The 24653-nt window shown below is 33.8% G+C and overlaps 1 protein-coding gene across 1 annotated transcript; it reads left to right on the forward strand.

Annotated features, from left to right (window-relative positions):
- Window positions 1-19123: 19123 nt before the first annotated feature.
- Window positions 19124-22685, forward strand: LOC113555229. Its single transcript, XM_026959615.1, has 2 exons — window positions 19124-19755; window positions 20815-22685. Exons 1-2 carry the CDS (start codon window positions 19287-19289, stop codon window positions 21132-21134), a joined length of 789 nt encoding a protein of 262 aa, XP_026815416.1. The 5' UTR covers window positions 19124-19286; the 3' UTR covers window positions 21135-22685.
- Window positions 22686-24653: the final 1968 nt, after the last annotated feature.

Raw genomic sequence — 24653 nt, forward strand, 5'->3', positions numbered from 1 at the left:
AGGCTAAATTCCAAATACGCACGTACTACAGAAGACACGCTGCATAAATTGAAATATAAAAATATTATATACTTTTGTTGAGTTTTTCTCGACTACGGGGAAAACATAATAAAATAAATACGTAATTTCGTGATTACAACCTCCCGCAGTTGTAAACGGGACGGGCATTATTAATTATATTTATTACGGTTGGTATAATATGTTATAATTGTAATGCACTGGAAACGGCTGGGTCAATGAACGCCGCGGGTGGCGAAAAACTTCATCAGCGACGTTGTAGATCCGTGATGACTAATAATGCCTCATGCTCCCGAGACGTCGGAAATACGAGTACGGCTTTATCATCACGTGTATATACGCCTATACGATAATAATAATATGTACCACGAGGCCTTCCATAAACGCAAAAAGTGAAATGAAAACGTGAAAACGCTACTCTGCTGTAAACACACAAATGTAAACATCTCACATAATACGAAGGCGAAACGATATTATAACTTTCTAACTAACGACCGCGATAGGCGCAAAAAATTACAGTCATCTATATGAATCGATAATAATATTATATTATATTACATATTATTGTTATTATTATTATTATTATTATTATTATTTTATTATTATGTGTAGCTTATTTTCGGTTGTCTCGTAGGTATATAGTGAAATACTTACAGGCGCCAATTATTATTTATATACTGCAACAGTTGAACAGGTATTTGTGCGCAGCCTTCCGTTTCGCTCTGCCGATCTCAAATGTCCACGCCATCATACCAAAAATCAACGATAATCATACGCGGAACGTGATTTTTGAATTAATATCGTCTCTTACACGTTTATTACATATTTATATGAATATGGACATTTTTAGAGAATTAAAAAAAAAAACATACTTCCGGAATTGAAATGTCTATGCGGGTGGTCGAAAACCTTTAACAATAATGCCTTCTAAAGTTGTTGATTTATTGTAATTTTTTTATCTAATTTAATATGATCCTACTTTATTGATCGTGATTAATTTATAGAGTCCATGATACATTTATGTATGGTTTAGAAGATATAGGTTGCGGGGCTATGATGACTTGACAATTGAAGTGATTAATATAAAATAATTAACGTTTTTATATAAATACTTTGAAATATTCAAACAAATCATCTGCCTTAAATATACAGTAAAAATCGATTCTAATTAAATTGTACAACAAATTTAATTATTTGAAAACATAGCCCTATACTTGAAAATTCTTAAAATTAAAATTAGTAAGTTTAATGTTAAAAAAAAATATGATTATTGAATAATTTTAACCAAATCTACTAATTGTTAATAATACATTTCCGAATTGTTATAATGTCATAAATCATAATATTTTAACAAAATATAAAAGATCCATAAAATTGACCTCATAATCATGTAAATCTAATGATCGCGGGTATGGTATTCAATATAATCTCGCCACGTAAATATAAATTGTTACAGAGATCTATATTATAATATAAAATATTGGTTAATAATATATAATATTAAATTATTAACAATAGTGATGTGTATAACTTCAAGAATTTCGTAAACGTACTTTATTCACGCATGCCTTTTAAATTATATCTAATAACACATTATATTTATTGTGTAAACTGAATTCATAAATTGTATATTTATATAAATATATAAAAAATAAGAATGAGATGTTATTTTAATGCTGTCATTCTTTGTATAATAAAATGTGTTTAAAATCAAAATAACAGCTATATTACAATACATTTATTATAAACGTGTATCCTACAAAACTCAAATATTTCGTCGTAATTAAATGTTTTTTTATAGCTTAGTAGCATTATCTAAAAAAGGTGTCTCGTTTGCATATCACCCACAACCGAACACGACCGTTAATAATTATATCATTGTCTATAGTACACGGACTCTACAATAATATGATCGGTCCATAATTACATATCTGTTAGACGCATACGAAGAAAACGTGCCACTCGTAGTTATAGTATAGATTATGATATTCTACTACAACTACAATATATAATATAAATATGATCTAAACATCTACTATACACTACGCGATATACGATCAATAGTTTCGGGCTATCCAACGTAGAATAATAATAAGCCCAAACAAAAAAGAAACAAAACGATTTAATTTATACACGTTTCGCGATTTTCTTATGTGAAATTGATTTATTGTCTTCGGTAAGCGAACGGGGCGTGCGCAGTTATAGAGCCAAACAATTGCCGTAAAAACGGAGTCTGCACATTTGAATGAATCGCGTACGATAATGCTATAATAATAATAATAATAATAATACAATGTTGTATGGGTACGCGTTATAAAATATTATATTGTAACAGTCGTTTATACATTTATTTATTACGTTCAGCTCTTACACGCAATCGACCTACTGGACATCACAGTCATTATTCAATATGCTAAATTCTTTCCACTTTCAATAGTTGGCAACCTACCAATATAATGATATTATGATCTACAGTTATCAACCGCATATCAGTCTATGTAAAATCTAATATAGGTATTTAAATCATTAATTGAAATATATAATATATCCATTGCGTACATCATAGTTTTTATTGAAATTGAGATACCCATAGGAGACATTATGACGTGAAATCAATCGAATCGCCAACGGTGAATCGGCACTCAAAAATTATAAAGTATAATTACTGCTGTGAATTAATGTAAGTATAAACGTCATGGCTAATTAATTTTTATTCGAATAATTTTTTAGACTAAACTGATAAAAGTGTTTCATTCTTTACAAATAACAAAACACATTTTGGTGTTGTAAAAATATATGATTCATGACAATTAAAAATCTTAAATTTTTGTACTTTTTATATTAATAAAGAAAAGTATTTAAAATGCTATAAAAAGTATAATCATATTTTTTAATTTAAACTCCTATATCTCCAAAAAAATAATAAAATAATTTAACCATAACTTTTCCAACATATTATTATATATTAATTATAGCAATATTGCGGTCAAGAAATGTTTAAATTATAAAATTAATAAGCATGACGTATAAGTAAAGAAATGGATTTGATTAAATTATTATAATAAAGCTATTGTGTGTTGAAAGTAAATAATGTAGCTATAATTAAGGTTGTAAACTAAAACAATGTTGCATACGTTTAAGAGAATAACACCAAACATACTTTGCATGTAAATTTAAACGTTTAAATTTTTGAATGAGAGACTTGTACGAGGTGTACACACCTATGACTATAGTCGTAAACTATAGTATATAAATTTTAAATGCGTTATGCAAACGACTGCGAGAATTTTTTCAAAGGTTTATTCAGCTCTTCAACTTTTAGTTACCAGCTGAGTGCTGACCTTTACAAATCAAGGATGCTGGTAAATATATTAGATACTATCAATTATTTCTATAAATACGGTTTAGACACTTAACATTTTAAAACGTTAAGACGAAAACCATAATACTTTTTTCGATGTACATACATAAGTAGGAAAAAATATAACTGTTTGAGCGCCGTTTGACGTTTACACATATTGGCTATAAGACGAAGACAATATATACGGTCACGTTTGTCAAGTCAGCTAGTCAATAATAATAATAATGGTATAGGTACTCTCTAGAACCACCATCCGTGTTTAACGCTGCACCCATCATATTTAGGTATTTTTAATGATAGGTATGTATAAGTCGATGCCGTTCGTCAGTGACCCCGTTGAATCTCGGTCGCCAATCAAACAAATCGAACGACAAATCTAAATAAACGAAACGTGCCGGAATTCGAGTGTAAATTATATTTATGTATTACCTTCCTACTGTCTTCTGGAAAATTTGAAAATAATATCGGTTAAAACGATTATGATAACAGACGATGGACGTGTAGTAATTCTATGAACGTGTAATGCGTAAGTATTATAAAAATAAATAATATAATACATTCGGCGAATATAATTTTTACTTTCTTCCGCTTGTATGGCGCGAAGGCGGAAGCGATACACAATACACCGCATGTGATATGATATTACACGCACTATCGCTGTCATACCACGATCATATGTTCCGGAAATCGCCGTAGACATAATAAACAAGAAGAAAAAATAAAATACATTTTTCTGGCCTGATATAATAATAATAATCACAAAAATAATAACTGACGTGCACGAAGTGAAGCAAACACATACATATTGTATTGTTATATATATGATGGTCGTCTGTCTGCGGTCGCGCCGTTTTTCCGGACATACAATTTTAGTTTCCGTCGAGAAGAAAACCGAAAGAGACTGCAGGATCATTGGCCGAAGGGAAACCTTTACATCACGCGAATTCAATGGTCAAGTCGAGTCCATTTCGTAGCGCTGTTGGAGGTCACGGCCGGGCGAAAGTGAACGGGCCCAGATAGAAATGCTTTCTTCACACACACGCACACACGCTCGCACACAGCACCTCCCCTCCCCTGTACCCCCGAAAATTGCCGCCCCGCGAGTTCCGGTTATAAGAAAGACGGGAAAACATCATCTCGCCTCCCGTGGACATTGTAGGCGCGCGCTTATTCGCCACACCTCGACCGACCGTCGTCGTTGACATTTGGATTTTCACCACACAGCACACGCATTATTAATATCGTTCTACGCACTCGGCACACATCATCGACGTCGCGAAACCGTTTGCGAAAGCCACGTACGCGCCGTACCTATAACGATTCTGTAATGGGTACACGGTGTCTGCAAGTGTAATATCTATCAATAATAACATAATGGAACTATATTGTAATAACAATTTATCATAGTATACCCACAGATTACTGACGCGCAGTATTCACGCCTATAGGTCCGAGTTTAAAACGTGATGGCCGATCGCTTCGAAAGTCGTCGTCGACTCAATGATCCAGCCGTGATGCACTATAGTGTTTTGAAGATGAGTCGACGATATTATTTTTTATACACCAGAAAATAATAATAATACGGTGTAGGTACGTGCTGAACGCGTGTACGTCGTACTGTAGTTGATTTCAGAGTTTCGTCGCTTTTGGAATTATTTTTCGCGCACCACCGCCGACGCCGTCGTGACCACCGATATGACATTACTGTAATATACTTTTTTTCGATCGTTTCACGCACGTATAGGTAGTACCACAGGCGGGTACATACCATAACGTGCACCGCAGGTGTAAGATAACGAGTTTTTGCGCGCAGCCGTCGTGGCGCCCGATACGCAGACGGCGTGTAGTACGTCTTATAACACCGCTGCAAGGTTAAGTATCGTCCGTCGTTATTAGGTGATATACATATTTATATATATATATATATATGATATGTAGTGACTCGATTAACCGGTGTACGTTTTGACCCGACCGGGTAATGCGACGACGGACGATTATAATAGTTGTTATTATAACGACTAATAATGATTGTTATTAACGCCATCGCCGCCGCGTTTACTCGAATAATGAGACACCGTTCTCGGTTAGGTTAGATTCGGTCGATTTGTTTTTATTCGCATTGAAAAGTTCGCACACGCATGAAAAAACAGAGAATAATATTCTGTATCTGAAAATAACACCTCAGTTATGTATGGTTTCAGTTGCAATGATAATCGTATGGCTGATACATACATGTATACAAATTTATTTTCTGCGATTTAACGATTCTTTTTTATTTTAAAAATAAAACTTTATCATGGCCGCTGCTTGCGTATATTGTGGTGCTACCGCCTTATCTTCAACAAAGCTGTTGAAGCTTTTTTGGGCGTGTGGTCACTCACGAACTTTTAGAGAAAACTATTTTGTCATTGTAAGACAATTATTTTCTATTTGTTAAGAAATATATCAGCATAGTATAGGTAATGATGTGCTGTGAAAATGAATAGCAAAATGAACAAAAATAATGTGATTTAGGGAAGAAGTCCCCAATGGCAACACCTTTATTGTCTCCAATACGTATAATGATAAATAATATTTGAACTAGTAGGAGCCAGGAGGTTACAGAACCAGTTACTTTTAAGACAATGTTTAAAGTTTTCGATAATAAGAAAATATTTTTTTCATAAGAATATGTTCTCGTGTGAACTTTATTGAGTGTGAAAACGTTTGTAATGACTAATGACTAATGTGTAGTGGTTATAATCTGTTGTTTAATTTTATTGTTGTGATACTGAAGTCTTAGTATAGAGCTTAATTGCTGATGAATTAACGTGAAGCACCTGTGATTAGCTGTAAAGTAACATCATGGTGCATTGATGCGTTTGTATTGACGGTATGCTGGATGGTTTAGCCCAAATATGTGTCGCATAGTACTAAATTTATCTTAAAGAAAGAGAGAAGATAAGTGTATTGTATTAGTTACTTTTATTTCAGATGCAACCCAAATAATTGCTTTCACACTAATATTTATAAGAGTAAAAATAAGATTTTATGAAATATATTATTATCTAAAAAGGTTTTTTCATATAATTAATTGTTTTTAAACTAGCCATATAATTTTTTTCTATTCATATTCGTTTTTATTTTTATTTTTAATTAATATTAAGAGGACGTTTTACTCGCACATGTTGTTTCCGTCATACTAATGTATAATATAACAAATTTGTGCTCAGATAAGAATTGATTTTTTGCTGTTATACCTTTAATATTAGAGTCGATTGCCCTATCATCAAACTTGAAGATAAAAATATTATGTATGGCATCAAGTAGGTTTTTATTGATGTTTTAATTTCAAACTGAGTTATAATTATATAAAATATAAAAATATTTAAAACGCACATATTCAAGTTTGATAATAAGTCAATTTGCTCTAATATTAAAGCTAACAGCATACAATGGATTCTTCTGAGCACTAATTTGCTATATACTACATTGTACATTAGTGCGACGGAAACAACACACGCAAGTACAACGTTCTATTAACAGTCTTAACAGGTGTTATACGTTTTAGATAACTAGATAAGTATCTACTCTCTGATAAGAGGGTTTACATAAGCGTAGGTGCTGCTAGATTTTCCTATTTGTACTAATATCTTACATGTAAGCATCATTTAACTATAGGAATAAAGAAATGTATTATTATTACTATTAAAAACTTTCGATTTATTTGTTACGATTTCAATATGATATCGAGAAGACGGAGTTCACGTTGCGTTTAAGTACGATTATGATTTGATAATGTTATGTTTTGATTATAATTTTTAAGAGAACAATGATAACAATCGTTTTAATCTTGTCGCTTCTTCCACACTACTATTAGTAGTAGTAGTACTACTACTACTAATAATAATAATATAATGTATGGGAACTCTGAGTGTCGGTCATTCGCATGCTGACGGATCTCACAAAAAGTAGGCACAGGACAACTAATATTATAATTTAGTAGTATATAGGCACGCATGCGGAGAAAGGTCAGGAGAAAACGTCGTTTCAAAAAACGAAACGTATAGAAGTATTCGTTCGATCTGCCAAATTCGGTGGAATCCGTTTCCGCAATTCTGCAAGTACTATTATAACACATTATAATATTATAGACGGTTGTCCGCGTTTCAGCAGCAGCTTGCAGAACGAGTTATTATCAAACACGTTGGTACAGGTGTTGGTAGAGGTGGCGACGAGGAACGACACTGATTTCAATATATTTTCATTTTTATTAACTAGTAGGCTATGTACCCCGTTTTCTTTACAATCGCCCTTTACATTTGGCTACATAAATAATATATTCATAAACAAATTGAACATAAATATTTCAATACTCAAACTGTCAATTTTTTTTTTATCATGATAATAATTAAATTCACTATATAATAGATATTTTAATTAATATAATAATATTTTAATATTATAACAATATCAGCTTGTATCGTACGTATGAATATGTAATAAATACCTCTAAACGTGTACTCCGTAGTAAAGTGCATTTTTTTTATTTATTATTTAAGTGATACTCGTCGCGTTAACCGACTTAACGAAACGACCGCACGCGTGCCTGCGGGTCATATTAGTAAAACGTTTATAAACATTACAGCGACGCGCGACGCGTCGACAGTGAGTTATTCCGCGTCGGGTCATCGTCGTTAGTATTCTCGTTTTCTATTTGCTATTTCCGTTTAAATCGCTTTGACGGTTGCCGCCACGCGACTGTAATTTTTTTTTTCATTCTGTTGTAAATCATCTATCTTATTCCTTTAATATCATACGCAGATACTAATACTAACTCAGTAAGAATACCCATAAAGTTATGATCTGTACGATATATTATTCTTATAATAATATTTCCTATACATTATTGAGTACGGTTATTGGGTTATTGAGCTGATATAGAATTAAATACGGTTACTCAGGTTACGAATAAACTAGTTGTTGGATAACCAATAATCAGAACGAACTAAGACCTTAAACCATTACCATATTAAAATATGACTGACTGTTTGCACATAATATTTCTTCATGGTAGCGTTTTGCAGACTTTTTGAGACCAAGTCGTAAAAAGACATTCATGTTATTGAAGAAAATACTATATAGTAGTCCTCGATCAAAAAATTTATTCGTCGACGACAAGCAGATTTATCTATTAAAGTATGTCAAAAACAAAGTTTCCCGTCTAAATATCCGTTTGAGTCTACTGCTGATATAATATATCGATAATTCGCATTTGTATAAAATAAAAAAAATACGTATGATCTCACGGCCAACATAGGAGACTCTGTGAACGCAGTTTCGTCGAACGTGTGTCTCATACAGCTCATATACTATACCGTCATCGTAATAATCGTCGCTATCTATATGATAATTATACGTCTATCGTAAACGGTCAAATATTGTTTCATCGCGTCGTGCGAATAATAATATATAATAAAATGATAATAGTCATACGATTATATGCGTGCGCACGGGCAGAACGAAAGGGAAAACAAACGGATTAGCCGGCGACGGTAGACGTGGACGAACGGGCGGACGAACGTCGTCGATTACGATTTCGACTTTTTTTTTCTTCTTATTTCCGTTCTATAATCATTACCTCCGCATTCCGTTCTCGCAGTGTTATGTGTCGGAAAATCGATTGGCGACGAAAGGAGACGAGAAAATGAAAAACAAAAAAAAGTAATCGAATAACGACGAGTAGACCATAATAATAACGAAATTAAAGCGAGTCGTTTTTACGGATATGATATTATACACCTACCGCGGTAAATGCACACAATAATATCGCGGTTATAATAACAATATTAACGTGTCGGTATCTATATAATATAATAAATATTACACATATATATATAAATACAGAACGATATACCTATGACTTTCTTCCGCGCGCACGACGCTGTCCAAACAATGATAATATCGTTGCCAAACTAGGCAGAACGATATTTGTTTGTACAAAAGGGTGTGCGATGGTGTCTGTGTGTGTGTGTGTGTACATATCTGCACTCGGCTTTCACTCCGGCGGCTCGCGTATACCTTTACAATATAAAATATAATATAATAACATATATTACTCACGTGTGTGCGCATATCACGAGCGGGTGTGTGTACGTGCGTGCGAGAGACTTGGGTAAACTCTACGGTCGGCGGCGGCGGCGACGACGACGACGACGACGCTCACTCCTCCGGTATGTGCGTATCGGTGATCATATTATATTGTGTGTGTATACGTATAATGATATATAAGCGACCGTGTGCTATAGACGGCGCGGTGCGCCTACTGTGTATCTATATCCATCTATATGCGCCTTTCTCTCGGTCCTCGGCACTTTCCAACCGTACACACCGTGGTGATGCAATAGTCGTATTTATTGTGTATACGTACCCATATACGCGTATAAATTCGCGTGTGCTTGAGTGTGTGTGCACGCTGCGGTGACTGAAATCTGCACGGAGTTCATATTATTTCGTCCCCCTTTCCCAGCACCCAGTCGTACTTGGGGCGGTTTTGTACTTGCACGTGCGTGATGTCCCGATGATGCGCACAGTCGAGTATGCGGTAGTGATTCGTGACGATGTTTCCTATATTACTGCAATAGTATCGTAAAATATTATTTTATATCATACCGCGGTGATATTATATTATTTATGGACAATTTCGCTGCAGATAATCGGTTTTCTTCAGTTATTCGCGTGAAAGTTTACCTTTATTTTCGAAAATAATTTCGTGAATCACCCCGATTAAAGGATTGCAATGTATGGGTGTACAGTGTACGTCATAGTTTAAAATATAACTCGTGGCTATATGCATTTTTATTATAATAATAACGACATCCCGAAACCACGCGGCGACCGCTTACCGTGTGTTCAATCGACCGATAATCATAGCCTATACACCGTATACCTGCAGCCGCGATTACGATATAAAATTAATATTACAAATACGATTTTCTCATTAACTCGGGCGTCTACGGTATACCCACACAATATGTTCGCGTAATGTATACTATTATACTATAATATAATATAATATTATAATAATAATTCAGATCTAAACTTTGTATTTATTTTTTTAAATTTGATTTTCGCCAACGACCGCACAGCGTATAAAATATTATACGCGAATTTCGATCTATTTCGATTTCGAAACGCGTATTCTTTATTTGTACGAATCACGGCCATGGACGTTGGCACTCGTTTTAAAGGTCATGACTTGGCGCGGCACTCGTCGTTCTATTATTATTATCCTGCGCATGTGCACGATCTTAAAGGATATAATATGGTTTTTTTTTTTTTTTTTATCGCCGTATCCGTAAAACTATACAACGCGTTCGACGACCGTACACCCATTATGGCTTTAATAACGGGCGCTGCGTAAATAACACTTTCCAGCGGCAATCGTATTATTATTGTCGGTATACCTATGCAGTATGCATACGCGGGCGTCTTCTAATCGAATTTCTCGTCTATTCGGCGGTGGTGGGCTCTCGTTAATGCGTGAGAATCAGTTCGCATATTATACATAAAATAATGATATATCATTGCTATATTATTATTTCCTAGTCCGATAGAAAATCGCGGTAAAAGATTAAGCACTATTATATTATGGGCAAATTAAAACAGTTCTATATACGCTGTACAGTATGCGTCTCGAAGAGTTGTAACTCGCGAGAATTAATTATTATTTACTATATAAGGAAATCATACAAAATTCTGCCGCACTGTAGTCACATACCTCGATACTTGTATACATACCTAAGTACTTGGTTTGTGTGTGATATATTGGTACAAATGGTCGACACCTATTTCACCGACAGACTAAGGCTAATGCTTGATATGTTGAAATACGAAATATCCGAATAATTAAAATGTCCACAAGCTATAATATTTTCTGATATAAAATAAAATTTATTTTATTTTGAGAATATATATTTAAAAGTTAAAATAAACTAGCTTTTCTGGAATTTTATAATTTTCTAGAAAATTTTTCCAATTTTTTTTATGTAAAAACTTTATTAATACTATTACAGACACTTTTTAATAAACGAGCCCAATCGGACCGATTGAACCATCCATTTTCAGTTTTAAATTTATATGCTTACCGACAAACAGTATTTAATTTATATTGGTATATATATATATAATATATAAATGTATAAATAAAATGATAAAGGTTCGTCGTTATATCATGTAATACTACATCTTAATCATTATTTGATGCATTATTTACAATTAACGAAATACACGGAGATAGCTAATATTATGTATAGATTTTTAATTTTAAATAGTGAATTATTATTATACTAAGATACATTTTACATCAAACTTTTTAATACTTTAAAAAACTTTGACTTAAATAACTCTGTTAAGCTATACAATTTTAGTGATTCGCGATACCAGTGTAAAATGTACGGATCGCTCAATTGTTGAAACAATTTGAACTTCATCGTGAGCTCAAACTTTGTTTAAATACTATACATAGACCTCTCCTGATTATATATAATAATAAATTAATATAATGAAATTTGATATTTGTAATATTGTTGTTGCCAACTTTTGATGCCCTTTTATGCGACGTGATTGAGTTACTACTGTAAAGTAAATAAAAATTGTATTTACAGGCTACAGTATAGTATACAATAAATTATCTGTTGTAAGATAATTTGCAATAGATAACGTTTCAACTAAACTTTCTGGAAAAAACCGTTTTCGAATAAATAATTTATATTTATTGTTTGACTCCGTCATCTCAGTCTTTTGATCTTATCGGCTATATTCCATTCGACCATTTGACTGTCAAATTGTAGCTTTTTGTCTATCAACTATTTGGATTCAGTTAAACGTCCGTTTAACTCAACTTTATTGATTAATTTGCCATAATATGCAAAATAATTTTTTATTAAGTACTTACACGCAGTACTTGACGAGTCATTTTTCACATACAAATGAATGAGCGTATTAATAGGCTATAATTTTCAGCGCATGAACGTACTATCCCTACAGCATCTAATGTAACATTATTAACGCGTATATGCATCTCGTAAATACTTTCGATATTCACTTTGCGGAAAGGTAAAAAGAAAACACAGTACACACAATGTTTGAAACACTATTTCCATATAATATAATAATGTGCCCATCCACCGTCATTATTGGTCAGTGCGCAGCTACGTTTTCTATAATGCGTACATTATGAACCTGCACGCCCTCCCGTCTATACTTGTACAGGATTCTCCTATTCTCGTCGGCTATCTCCATATATACGCACTTGTCCCAGCGAAGCACTTGGGTTCAACGTTGCGCGGCCTCTCATAGAAACTAGATATCCGATCGACGACGTGCGCCTATAATATAATAATGTGAATAAAATAATATAATCACTTCTGCGATCGGTCCGTTTTACTTTCTCCGCCGACAAAACGGATGTGGGTAAAATACCACGGTGATGAGAATAGACGCGCGGGACGGTCTCCTGGATTTAGCTCCGGCGATGGGCTCGGCGATGAGTTCGTTGGACGCGCGAACCGGACGTCGAAATCGCGGCCCGTAATGTATATATGAACGAAAGAAACATAAAAAAAATGAATAAATCCTGGCCAATTATGCATAATATAATATTATATGGTTATCGTGGCGCTATACGGTCGCCATTCATGCCGGTATTACAACTGTCATTGCGTAACGTCGTGTACATCGATACCATTGAGGAATACGAGAAAGTCGTCCGATCGGAAAGCCGGCCGCGCCGCTCGGGAAAGTCTGCGAGCAGCGCGGTGTACACCGTCGTGTTGCACAAGTCGCGGTATAGTATTCTACACTTACACGCGTGTGTATGTGTAGCAGTTTTGTTTTCTGAGAGCTTTCGGACGATATCGAATGTATTTGCAGTCACTGTGTACAGTGTGATCGCGTGAAACCGATGTTCGAAACCTTGACCTGGTTATGGGTCACGGTCTCCGGACGAGCGAAGGTCAGGATCACCGCCCGCGCGTACACTATTCCACGCGGACGACGACGGCGACAACGTTATTATAATAACATACACTATTATATATTTTGTACATAATAATATGATATATTTCATAACCGATTCGCGTGGTAGATAACTTCCGCGCCGCCGATTCGCCGACCGACGACCATTCAAACACTCGTACACTATTATCTCAAATACTCAATCTCCACTTACCCTCTACTCGTATTTTTTTTTTTTTTTTTTTGGTTATATCACGGTTTCGTTTAACTGTAATCTTACTATTTTTTACGAAACGACGGTCGTATACGACTCACGGTTTTCCGACGACGAATCACCCATGATGATTCGACGTTTCAAAATCGACCGTTTTGGGGACGTGCCGCATATCGTCCGTTCGTCGACCTAACAATAATGCACCCACACTATAGCAATATAATATATAGAGGATGTTCGGCGAAAGCGACGATCGTTTTGTGCAACTGCATCGAAAATCATTTTTCACACGGATCGCCTAGATATCGTGGCCAACTGCGTTTTACACACATGCGATATGTGGGCCAGACGACTTGGGCGAGGACGTGATGAACATTAATTTTGTGGTGATACCCTCCGGTTCGCCCCGCGTATGTTATTAGTCTAAATATTATTATTCATCGTCCGTTGTCCCGATCGTCGAGTTGCTCGTCGTCGGCTGACCGTCCAATTATATTATTTATACGTTGCGTTATTACTTATTTCGACGTACTTCTTCGGCGCCCAGTTATACATAGGCGTGTAACATAATATGCGGGTACTCGACGACGGTACACACGCGAATACCGCGCACCAGGTACGGTAGATATAAAGGTACCAGCTATAGGTATCCAAACCGAAGGTATTTTAATAATTGTTTGAACTCGAAAATCTAGATGACCGAATTATAATAATTATTATAATCGTAAAATAAAACGCGTATTTATACATACATACATACCATGTACCATGTATACCTGGGCCAAAGTTAAATCACTTTTAACTTAGAATAACATATAACGAGTTACATTTTTTCTATTAGAATATGAAGTAACTAACCAGTTAATCAATTTTATAGTCACATTCAGTTAATATTTTCTAATTTAAGACCCGTATAGATTTAAACACTTTTATAAAAATAATTGTTTTAAAAAAAAAATATGTATATTATTTATGATGTTATATAATATGTATTATAAATAAAAAAATATTAGCTATTGGAAGTATTAAATTAATTATTTCCAGATTTATATAGTGATAGAAATAACATAGGTACCTACATAATAACATAAATATAACTACCTATCCAAATTTACAAATATCTCACCAAAACATATTATTAATTTCGAATCTTCCAACAATAACATTACCAGATAACCCAGTTTGAAATTCAAAGAAAGGTCGATACTATAATAATATGATCCCTTCAATCAATCGACAAACTAAAAATTAACCTAAATACCTCATTTATGACTTAAAGTAGTGAGGTCTATCATTTTATGGTCTCTCTTTCTGTTATTTTTTTGTTTCAAATATACAAATATATTTTTATCTTTTTGTGCAGTATTTTTACTATAATATATTTCTGTTTTTGTGTATAATATATTAAAATATCCGAACGCCAAATTAACCTATATAAATATAAATAAATATACCTATAATACTTACTGGTAAATTACTATCGTTTTGATGAGACTGTAGTATCATCTTAAGCTACACGGGAAGGTGTATATAAAATAGTATTTTAATGTTATAAGAACGTTATTTTTATCATGATTTTCCGGTTTTACATTTACGTGACATCGCTACAGTTATAAATCACAGACGGATAGGAAGTTGTCGCCGTGTAGTTAAATAATAAAATTGTGCCTCGTCGAGTGCCTACGAGATTGTATATACTTCAGTATGCGGTTTCGTGCACATCGTTGTATTATTTTATATAGACGTCTTCGAGAATAATAGAAAATAGGAAATAAAACAAAAATCCAAACAGACGTTTTTCTAATCGAAGATACATTCTTTAATAATAATTGTTCGTTGGTAAAATAAAACTCAACATCAAAACTGGTTCATAATGAAGTTTAAGTTGTAGAGGTTATTAATTTATTATAAAACACTGCTCAGGCGTCTCTTCTTAGAATGTCACTTGTCCAACTATCGTACATATTTTATTTTTATACATCATACTATTTTTCGATTCTTCTGTAGACTTTTTACTTTTTTTAAAAATTGATATTAACTTTATTTAAAATAATATAATAATTTAATTTATTTACTTAGTTCTGTACCCATTACTTTCTTGTATTATTCACGCGCTATCTATTAATAATTTGACTATTCTGTGTTTCTGAACATAAAATAATTTAAATAAATACATTGTATATAAAGAGTGGATGACTATAATATAATAATATGGTCATGGCTTACCTCACTAACGGATCATTATCTCGACAGAAAAAAAAACGAGGACTAACGATCGTATCTTTAATTTTATTCAAGAATAATGATGTACTTTCTTTATTTCAAATTATTGATATTTTTATACTATACACTACTATGGTAAGTAAAATAAGGATTAGAATGGTTAGTAAATATTGATTATATTAGTTCCGTATAAAATGCTTTAATAATAAAAAAAATATTATTTTTAATCATAATATTATAAGTTCTGTCGTCTAAGAATGAATCTATAATGCAAAATTAAAAATTAAAAATCGATTATTCTCATTAAATGTTTATAACAAAATACTGCTTTATCTGGAAAATAGTATATACATGGTATAAGTTGAATATAATAATGATATCATGTATTTAAGTGAATGGGAGTGAGTAAGTAAATTAAAAGATCTCAATATCATGCGAATAGGTCAATGCGCATTATTGGCTAAACTTTGATTTATTTAAATTATTATAACAGTACAATATTGCTTTATTAACATGCAAATATTCTTCATAATCATTGTTATATTATTATTGTAAGTTATAACATAGTATTATATTGTATATTATATGTGGTACATAACATAAGCGAAGTAAATAAATTGATTTTTTCACTTCAATAGAAAACATAGCGTATTACGAATAGGCGCGAATAAAAAACGTTTCGTGTTTGAATAGACGATTATTTTTATTATTATTATTATTATTATTTCAATGCCTACATTCTTACAGTAATATCGGCGAGTCGATGTAATTGAATGGACAGAAAATATTTTTGCGAGAAATCTAGACACGCCGTTATGACAGAACACCAGACTCGTCGATGTTATGCGTGTAGGTAGTATATTAGTCTTCGTCTTTAAACGGAGAAATCGAGAAATACCTATCGATCAGTTTTTAAGTGATAATTAGTAGATAACACAATATACTAGCTGCCGTAATATTACATACTGCAGAGTATAATCATATTGTACATGTACATACGGCGTATATGAATGAAACTGGATTGTCAGTGCCACATCACGAATTTCTCAGTCTTGCGATTTGGGAAACAGTTGTAGGTTGCAGCCATAGTAGGTACATACCTACTCAACGACGAAAAAATAAAAATAAAATAATATTCACCATAGTAAGAAATATCAAATACTATCGTTTGTATTATATAGAAATCGTTTTTTTTATTTTTTTTTTTTTTATCATATTCTGCTATTCCATCCGGATTCTTTGATTTTGATTCTTTATATTATGGATCTACTCGATAACTAAATGAAAAACGGATTAGTGAATAATTGCTTGGTTAGGTAGGCAGTGGTTTGATGTTACACCAGAAGGCGTTCACTGGTTGTAAAATAATGTCTATGACAAATATTATAATATAAGACAGCGCCAATTAATTTATTGTTGTCGTGGTCATTATTCTAACGTGACATTCACCCTTTTTGTTGTTAAATAAATAAAATAGATTTAGACGACTCGAATGAATTGACAATTTTCATACGGCTGACGTTGTAATGAAATACACTGTTGGAAATCAATTTACTTTTGAATACAGAGAATGATAAGTGGGGTATACAATAGCATGCATTATAATATTGTGATATTATTCTAATATGTTGGAACGATATTCATAGTTGTGCGTGGCTAATAATTAATAAATAATAAAATAAAATATATTATGTCGTAAGGAAATGGAAAGTGTATTGTAAATAACTTAAAATTTTGATAAATAAAAAAACGACATTTTTAGGTACAATCAATAAAAACATATCTGTCGATTGTTTATATTTATTAATGTTATGTATTGTATATTTTAATCAATGGTTCCTTATTTACTGGAAGATTGTAATTTATAAAAGCTATGATATTACGGTAATTTAATGAGAGGAAAAATTACCTTGATTACATTTTGAACAATTTTACTGTTAACTAATTTAGATATTTTAAAACTCAAATGCAGTTAAAATTTCAATATCAAAATAATATTATATTTGAATTTGTTAAAAATTAGAAATATTTTTATTTAAGCAGTTCTTAAACTGACGCTATGTAATTATATTGTTATCGTCATAATATTAATTTATTGTAATATAAAATATAGTTATAGTCATAATTATATTTTCAAGTAAATACAAATACAATTTCTCTGAAATGTCGGTATAATACATTTTTGTGTTAGTATTATTTAAAGAACTTTAATTTTTAGTTCTAAAGAGACAGATAATTAGCTTCGGGATTATTTTAAAATTACAATTAATATTTCAATAAATCGTGTTAACACCTATGTCGACTGTAAACAGAGGTTTTAAAAACAAAAAAATAATAATAATAAAAATATATTTATAGTATTTTCAATTGAGTAGTTTGACGTTAGTATTTTTTCTTTTTATTTCTATCTAGATAAAAAAAAAACTTTATAACACCTTAAACTCCGAGTGTAAGTGAGATACTATGCTGTGATGCCGAAAACGATAGTTATATTAATCTATTATAATATGTTAAGTAATTCGATTCGTATATGATTTATACGTAGTACTATAGAGTTATCATAATATATTCTACGATTATAATAATATGATATCATCGTTACTACACGATCGCGCCGACATTAATTCGACGTGGAAAAATAAAAACAATACCAAATTAACTGTACTAACTGTAGGCATATTATAGGTATATTATTATTATGTGACTGTACAAAAACACACACTGCGATTTAGACTGCACCATTTATTGATTCGTCCGCTGCACCAGCTGCGCAGATTCTAGCCACGTAGATCTTTCACGCCGAGTGTGCCCGCGTATGATTGAGGAAAAAAATCAAAACGAAAAAGTAAAACCGAAGAAATATTCGAAACGAAAATGTTATAGAGATACTGTTCCGCGGACCCGAGCACGCCGTCCGGCGCGCGGTCATAGACTCGTGTCCGTTGCGCGTGTACGGGATAAAAGAGAAAGACAAGAAAAATAGATAGGAAAACGAAAAGCGTACGGAAAGAAAGACACACGAAGCTTATAATAATATTATTATTATTATTATTACCATCGTCGTACATCCGTTTCTGAACACGAACCCTATATCGGCCAAGGTTGACACAGTCCGGCCGACGCGTCCTGGCGGACCATCGGAGTGGTGTGCGTGTACCCCCGCCGGAGTCGCAGCCACTGACTCTGTCCGATCGCTCGGCGGCGGCGGCGGCGGCGGCGGCAGCGGCCGGCCGGCACCCCACCAACTCGGCGGTGGCGGTGGCGCGCCGATCGAATAACAGGCGGAAACGCATTCGAATAAAAGACAACTGACTCGGCAAACGATAGATCAGTGTAGTCGCTTTTGTTCAGTGGTGAAGAGGTACACAGTAGTAAAACACTCGCACATCACATCTCATTATATTTTTTATACACATATCGCATTAGCAGCGATAAAAAATAAAACTCCGAACTTTAACAATCGACGCGCATAAAATGATGAGGAAACTTGCATTCGCGTGCCTGTTCTTGGTGGCAGCACAAACCGTCTATGGACACCCGGCCGCCGAAGAATCTCCTGCCGCCCCTGCCGCCGATGAGGCAGCCGGTTTGGAAAAGGTGTACAAGGTAATGCAGGATTGCTCCGAGAAGAACATGGCCACGTGCTTGAAAATGCGAGCTTTGCAGTACGTTGACCGGGCGTTGCGCAAGACCGACAGCATCGACGTATTCGACGGTATATCGTTGGTGAAGTCCGAACCCGTCGAGTCCAGCCGGGGCTTGAACGGCCGATCGCTCGCCGAATCCGAACTCGAAGAAGGACAACCCAAAGACGATGACGAGAAAGATGCCCAAGTCGAGAACTTACTTTTGGATCGCGTCGCCCGTTTCCTGGAGAGCCACACCCTTCAACTCAAGGTCCCGGAATCGTCCATCTCTGGCATGAGGAGATCCCTCGATGAAGGTAAAAACTATTTTTATCCTCTCGTTTACCGTTATAAATAACTATTGTAATATTGTATACCGGTTAACCTTGATCAGTGAAGTCACTTAACTAGATTTTACAGTGGAGTCATCTCGGCTTATACATACATACGTATTATAGTAACACTTGTCGATCTAGAATCATATTTTATTTTAACCATTCATTTTTAAACACTCAAATTTACCAAAATTGTGTTCTATGCTTTTATAACAATTTATTTGAAAACAATATATATACACATGCACGTAAACACGATTCTCTGTCGATGCATTGTAGACATAAGACTATACTCGGCAAATTCAAAAATTCAATTTAAATTTTTTTTTTCCGTTAAAAACTATTGCTGTTTTAACCATTTTCGCGTTCATAATAGTATTGTAAACTTTTACGCCATCTTTATATTTTTCTTACTGATTATGTATCTATTTGCCTTTGTCTTTCTTTCTACCTATGTCTCTGACGACGAACACAACTCGCCGGCTAACGTTAACTTAACCTTTCGGTCACCGTCATCTGGTATAATATACGTGGTACATAATGCGCGTCACAATACGCAGACCCCGCGGTATCGCGCACGCGTTCCAAGTTTTCTGTCTGTCATCGGGCCAAGATTTTGGCCTCGGGCCTAACCATAACTGCGGCGTATAATACGATATTATATACAAATTACACACCCGTCGACAGGCGTACATAAAAATAATAATACGAATATAAATATGTGTGTTACGGACCCGCCAGGTGCGGCCGCACGGTCACTGATGGCCCGAAAACCCAAATAGTGCGCCGCTAGGGGGGCCCCAGTAGGCGTGACGGTGTCATCGCAACCGGAGAAAGCCGTTTGATCCTTTCACTGGAATATCGTTCAGATATATATCACCCAGCGGGCTCTAGACTTAAAGGTTTCAACCGTTTTCGGAAGACCAATATTTTTTTTTTATATCTTATATTTTTCATTCTGTCTGCAGTCGACTATCCCATTCGACTGTAAATAAACTTCAATATTTATTTATTTATTTATTTATTTATTTTTTTTTATAGCCCGTGGCAAGAAGAAGAAGCACCAAAAGATGTTGATGCCACTCTTGATGTTGTTGAAGATGAAAGCCATCGCCCTTGTCCCATTGGCTATCGGTGCTCTTGCTTTGTTGGCATTCAAGGCTCTCGTCGTTGGTAAGATCGCCCTCGTCTTGGCCGTTATCATCGGAATCCAAAAGTTGTTGGCTAACAGCAAGAGTCAACAATCGTATGAAGTAGTGTCTCACCCACACTACACCGAGGAACACGGACACCACGGTGGATACAGACGATCCCTAGAAGGCGAAAGCGCTCAAGACATGGCGTACCGTGGTCAACACTAATGCCGCCATCCCTCCAAACCATCCCCTCTTATAGCGTTCTCCCTGTAGTTAGTATTACCCTCGCCCCTCTGCCATCACCCAACGGGGCGATATTTATTTGTAAATAGTTCGAAAAAAAAAATATTCCCCCCTAGGAACAAAATAATTTATTTTAATATTATTTATATTTATACACACAAACATACATCTGATCGTATTCTACCGTGCAATTCACTTTTTATTTCTTCATCTCACCCTCACCATTGATAATGTTATAATTGCCCGCCTACGTTTACAAATCGTTTCTCTCGCGAACTTACATATGTATATATTATATTATTATACTACACGTATAATATATACAATTATATATACATATATAAGTCAAGGCGTCCGTACATCGCGCCCGCCACGTGTAATATTATTATACGACATCCGTACACTGGAGGCGACTAAACTATACGACGGCGGTCAATAACGGGTTCTGCTTAATCACTTCGGGACAATGATCGAACACAACACATAACAAAACGTTTTACTACCATATACACAACTATATAATAATATACGATTATTATTTACCCCGGGCGGTCGGTTAAAAATACAGAAGTTAACCTAGTGACACACACATACACACACACACAGGCGCGCGTGTGCGCACTATATGTGTGTTCATGTGAGAGTGTGTTTGCCGCTCATGTGGCGATATAGGTCGGCCGGAGGAGAGAAGAAGAATTATTACGAAAAAAAAAGAAAAACAACTATTTCCAAAACTGGTTTTTCTCTATAAAATACGAATAGAAATTGTTAGTTATCTATTCTTTCTATATTAATCACGATCACCACTTCTACCGTCATTAACGATAACCACGATTACACACCAGCTACAGCATCGCGACTTTTGACCTTATCTACGAGACGACACCAACCAATGACTACAAGTACCTATACGTTTAGGACTAGTATTTACTTCTTCATATGTGTGCTATAATTATTATTATACTCACATACCCACACACATACTCACTAAAAACTAGTACGATGACTTACTCGGCTGCTGTGGCTCTTCCTGATCGCACATACCCGGACATACCAATATAAAAACGACCGTTGGCCAAAGACTACTTTTCACTTTACCGGAAATATCGTTGATCACAAACCATAATATTTTATTATATGATTCATTTTTGTTTTATATTGTTATATTGTGTCATTTTTTTTATACAAATAATTATATTATACTTTTTGTGTGTACATCGAAGACTCACCTATTTATTACGTACCTACTTAAATAAAATCGATTTGTTTGTAATAAATCCATTTCTTCTTTTTTCTAAACTCAATTTGACTCACCTTGACTCGACTCGACTTGACTCTATTTGACTTAACAAGACTTGACATTACTTACTCGAATGTGCCATCGTCTATCTCCTCTCAAATAATACAATAATCATTGTTTTTGTTGTCCAACTGAAGAAAAAAGTACATTATATCGGCTGTTATTGATTTATGTAATTCTTTATTATTATTATTTATTTTTTTTATTTAATGAAATAAATTTATTAAGATTCATTTTTTAAATGATTTTTAATTTTTTCCTCTTGAATTGTATTGCGATAATTCCTAACAAACTCATGCTAAGTTATTTAAGCCTACATGTGTTAAATCGAGAAATATTATACAGTTCATGCAATTTTAAGATCGTTAATAGAAAAAAAAACCTTGATGTGTCAAATAAGTGTGATAAATATACGTAAGTACACTTGATTTGTTTCCAAAAACCGGTTTAGCGTTCCACACGATGCTAATGAATTAAGGTACATATAATTTTGTTTTTTTATCAATGGTCAACACAAATTACTATGAGTATCAACACTAATTGATATATATATATATATAAGTGAAACTTTACTTACACCGTTTATATAATGTACTATAAATGATGTATAAATAGTTGGGGCTGCTGGCTATATAGCTCCTTTCCCATTTATAAAAAAAAGAAATCTGTTGCGGTGAACGAAAAATAAAATCGTGTCTTGGTGTACTTACATTTACACACAGTACGAACACTTACATAAAAAGATCACGGTCGTGTTTTTGATAAATTCATCGTGTGAATCACAGTTTATTCGTTGATGAAATACTACACGATTTTCTGTTTATTTAACTACATTATTATGTGTTTAGCATAAAACGTAAAAGTTTAGATAAGAGTCGTGTGCTACAATTATAGATAGTATTATTTTCTATTGAATACAAAGCGTCCCTTCACTTTTTGTTGTTGACGTTTTAATTTCTATTGGATTCATAATTATTTATGTGACAGAATATTTCAAGTTTCGTAAAAATATATCTTCTACATTTTAATTCTAAACGAGTAAAACATACTAACAAGGATCATTATAATGTATACGTTAGAAAAAAATCCTATTTTTGTAGAACTTTACTTTTTTACAGACTTTATGAATAACTTGACCAAGGAAAATGAATAGTTAATATTATTCTTTTTAAATTATAAAATCCCTCTATCTTAGATTGTATTATTTCTTTGATTTTTGGAACAAAATAATAAGTACTTTTACAATTGTTACGGACAATAAATTCAAAGTTAACACGCCTACACGACGATGAACACCTATACTAATTCATGTTATTAGACTAGGTAGTTATTGAAATATTACTGTGTTGGTCACTTAAACAGTACGTAAATTCAATTCGCGTTTGAAAATTTTCGATATGCTTATTAAATAAAAACAATACGATGTTGTGTATCGTTTATATTTTACATTATCAGAAGAAAACTTTCGTTATAATGAGTGATGTTTTCCCAGCCAAGCGGAGAAACTGTAGATTTCTAAAGTAAATTCACATCAGATTTATTTCAGATTGATATTTTTTACTCGATCATCTAAATACTATCTTTTTTTTTAAAAGCACGACTTTTTACGGTTGACACGTTCAAACTCGTACAATAAGTTATAGTCGTCCTATATAAGGCCACAATTTCTAAGCACCGTTTTGATTACTTCGGAGTTAATTACAGACCCTGCGATTTAGAAAGTGCGCGATCAATCTAATTATTACGAGAGGAAAAATCTAAATCATTCGACAATAACAGCCGGGAGGGGGATACGTGCATGTTAGTAGTGTCAGTACATGATAATAATAATAATAATAATAATATATGTATATACGGTATGTAAAGCCGTTAACCTCAACTACTGACTTGCACGTCACGGCTCGGAAAGGATTAATATTAGATCGGACTTATAATCTGTTCGCATAAGCACCGATATACGGCTGAGTTTAACCCGATACACTAAACGATTGACGGACGCATGCGTCTAGGAGAGAAACAAAATCAAAACCTGTCCGAGACCCAAAACGTTCGGCCGAAATAATATTATTACTAAGCCAGCGGCGCCTTTAAAACTACGATACCAATAATAATAATAATAAATACTTGTATCTATTTATATATTATACACTATACACCGTATGTGTTACGCGACACAATGTTTTTTTATATAATAAATAATA

Source organism: Rhopalosiphum maidis, chromosome 2, assembly GCF_003676215.2.
Source record: "Rhopalosiphum maidis isolate BTI-1 chromosome 2, ASM367621v3, whole genome shotgun sequence".
Taxonomy (NCBI): Eukaryota; Metazoa; Arthropoda; class Insecta; order Hemiptera; family Aphididae; genus Rhopalosiphum; species Rhopalosiphum maidis.

What these genes read in the sequence shown, in the direction of transcription:
- LOC113555229 (XM_026959615.1), top strand. Translation starts at nt 19,287, where the DNA reads ATGATGAGGAAACTTGCATTCGCGTGCCTGTTCTTGGTGGCAGCACAA. An exon ending in GAGGAGATCCCTCGATGAAG is followed by an intron (nt 19,756 to 20,814) that starts GTAAAAACTATT and finishes TTTTTTTTATAG; the next exon opens with CCCGTGGCAAGAAGAAGAAG.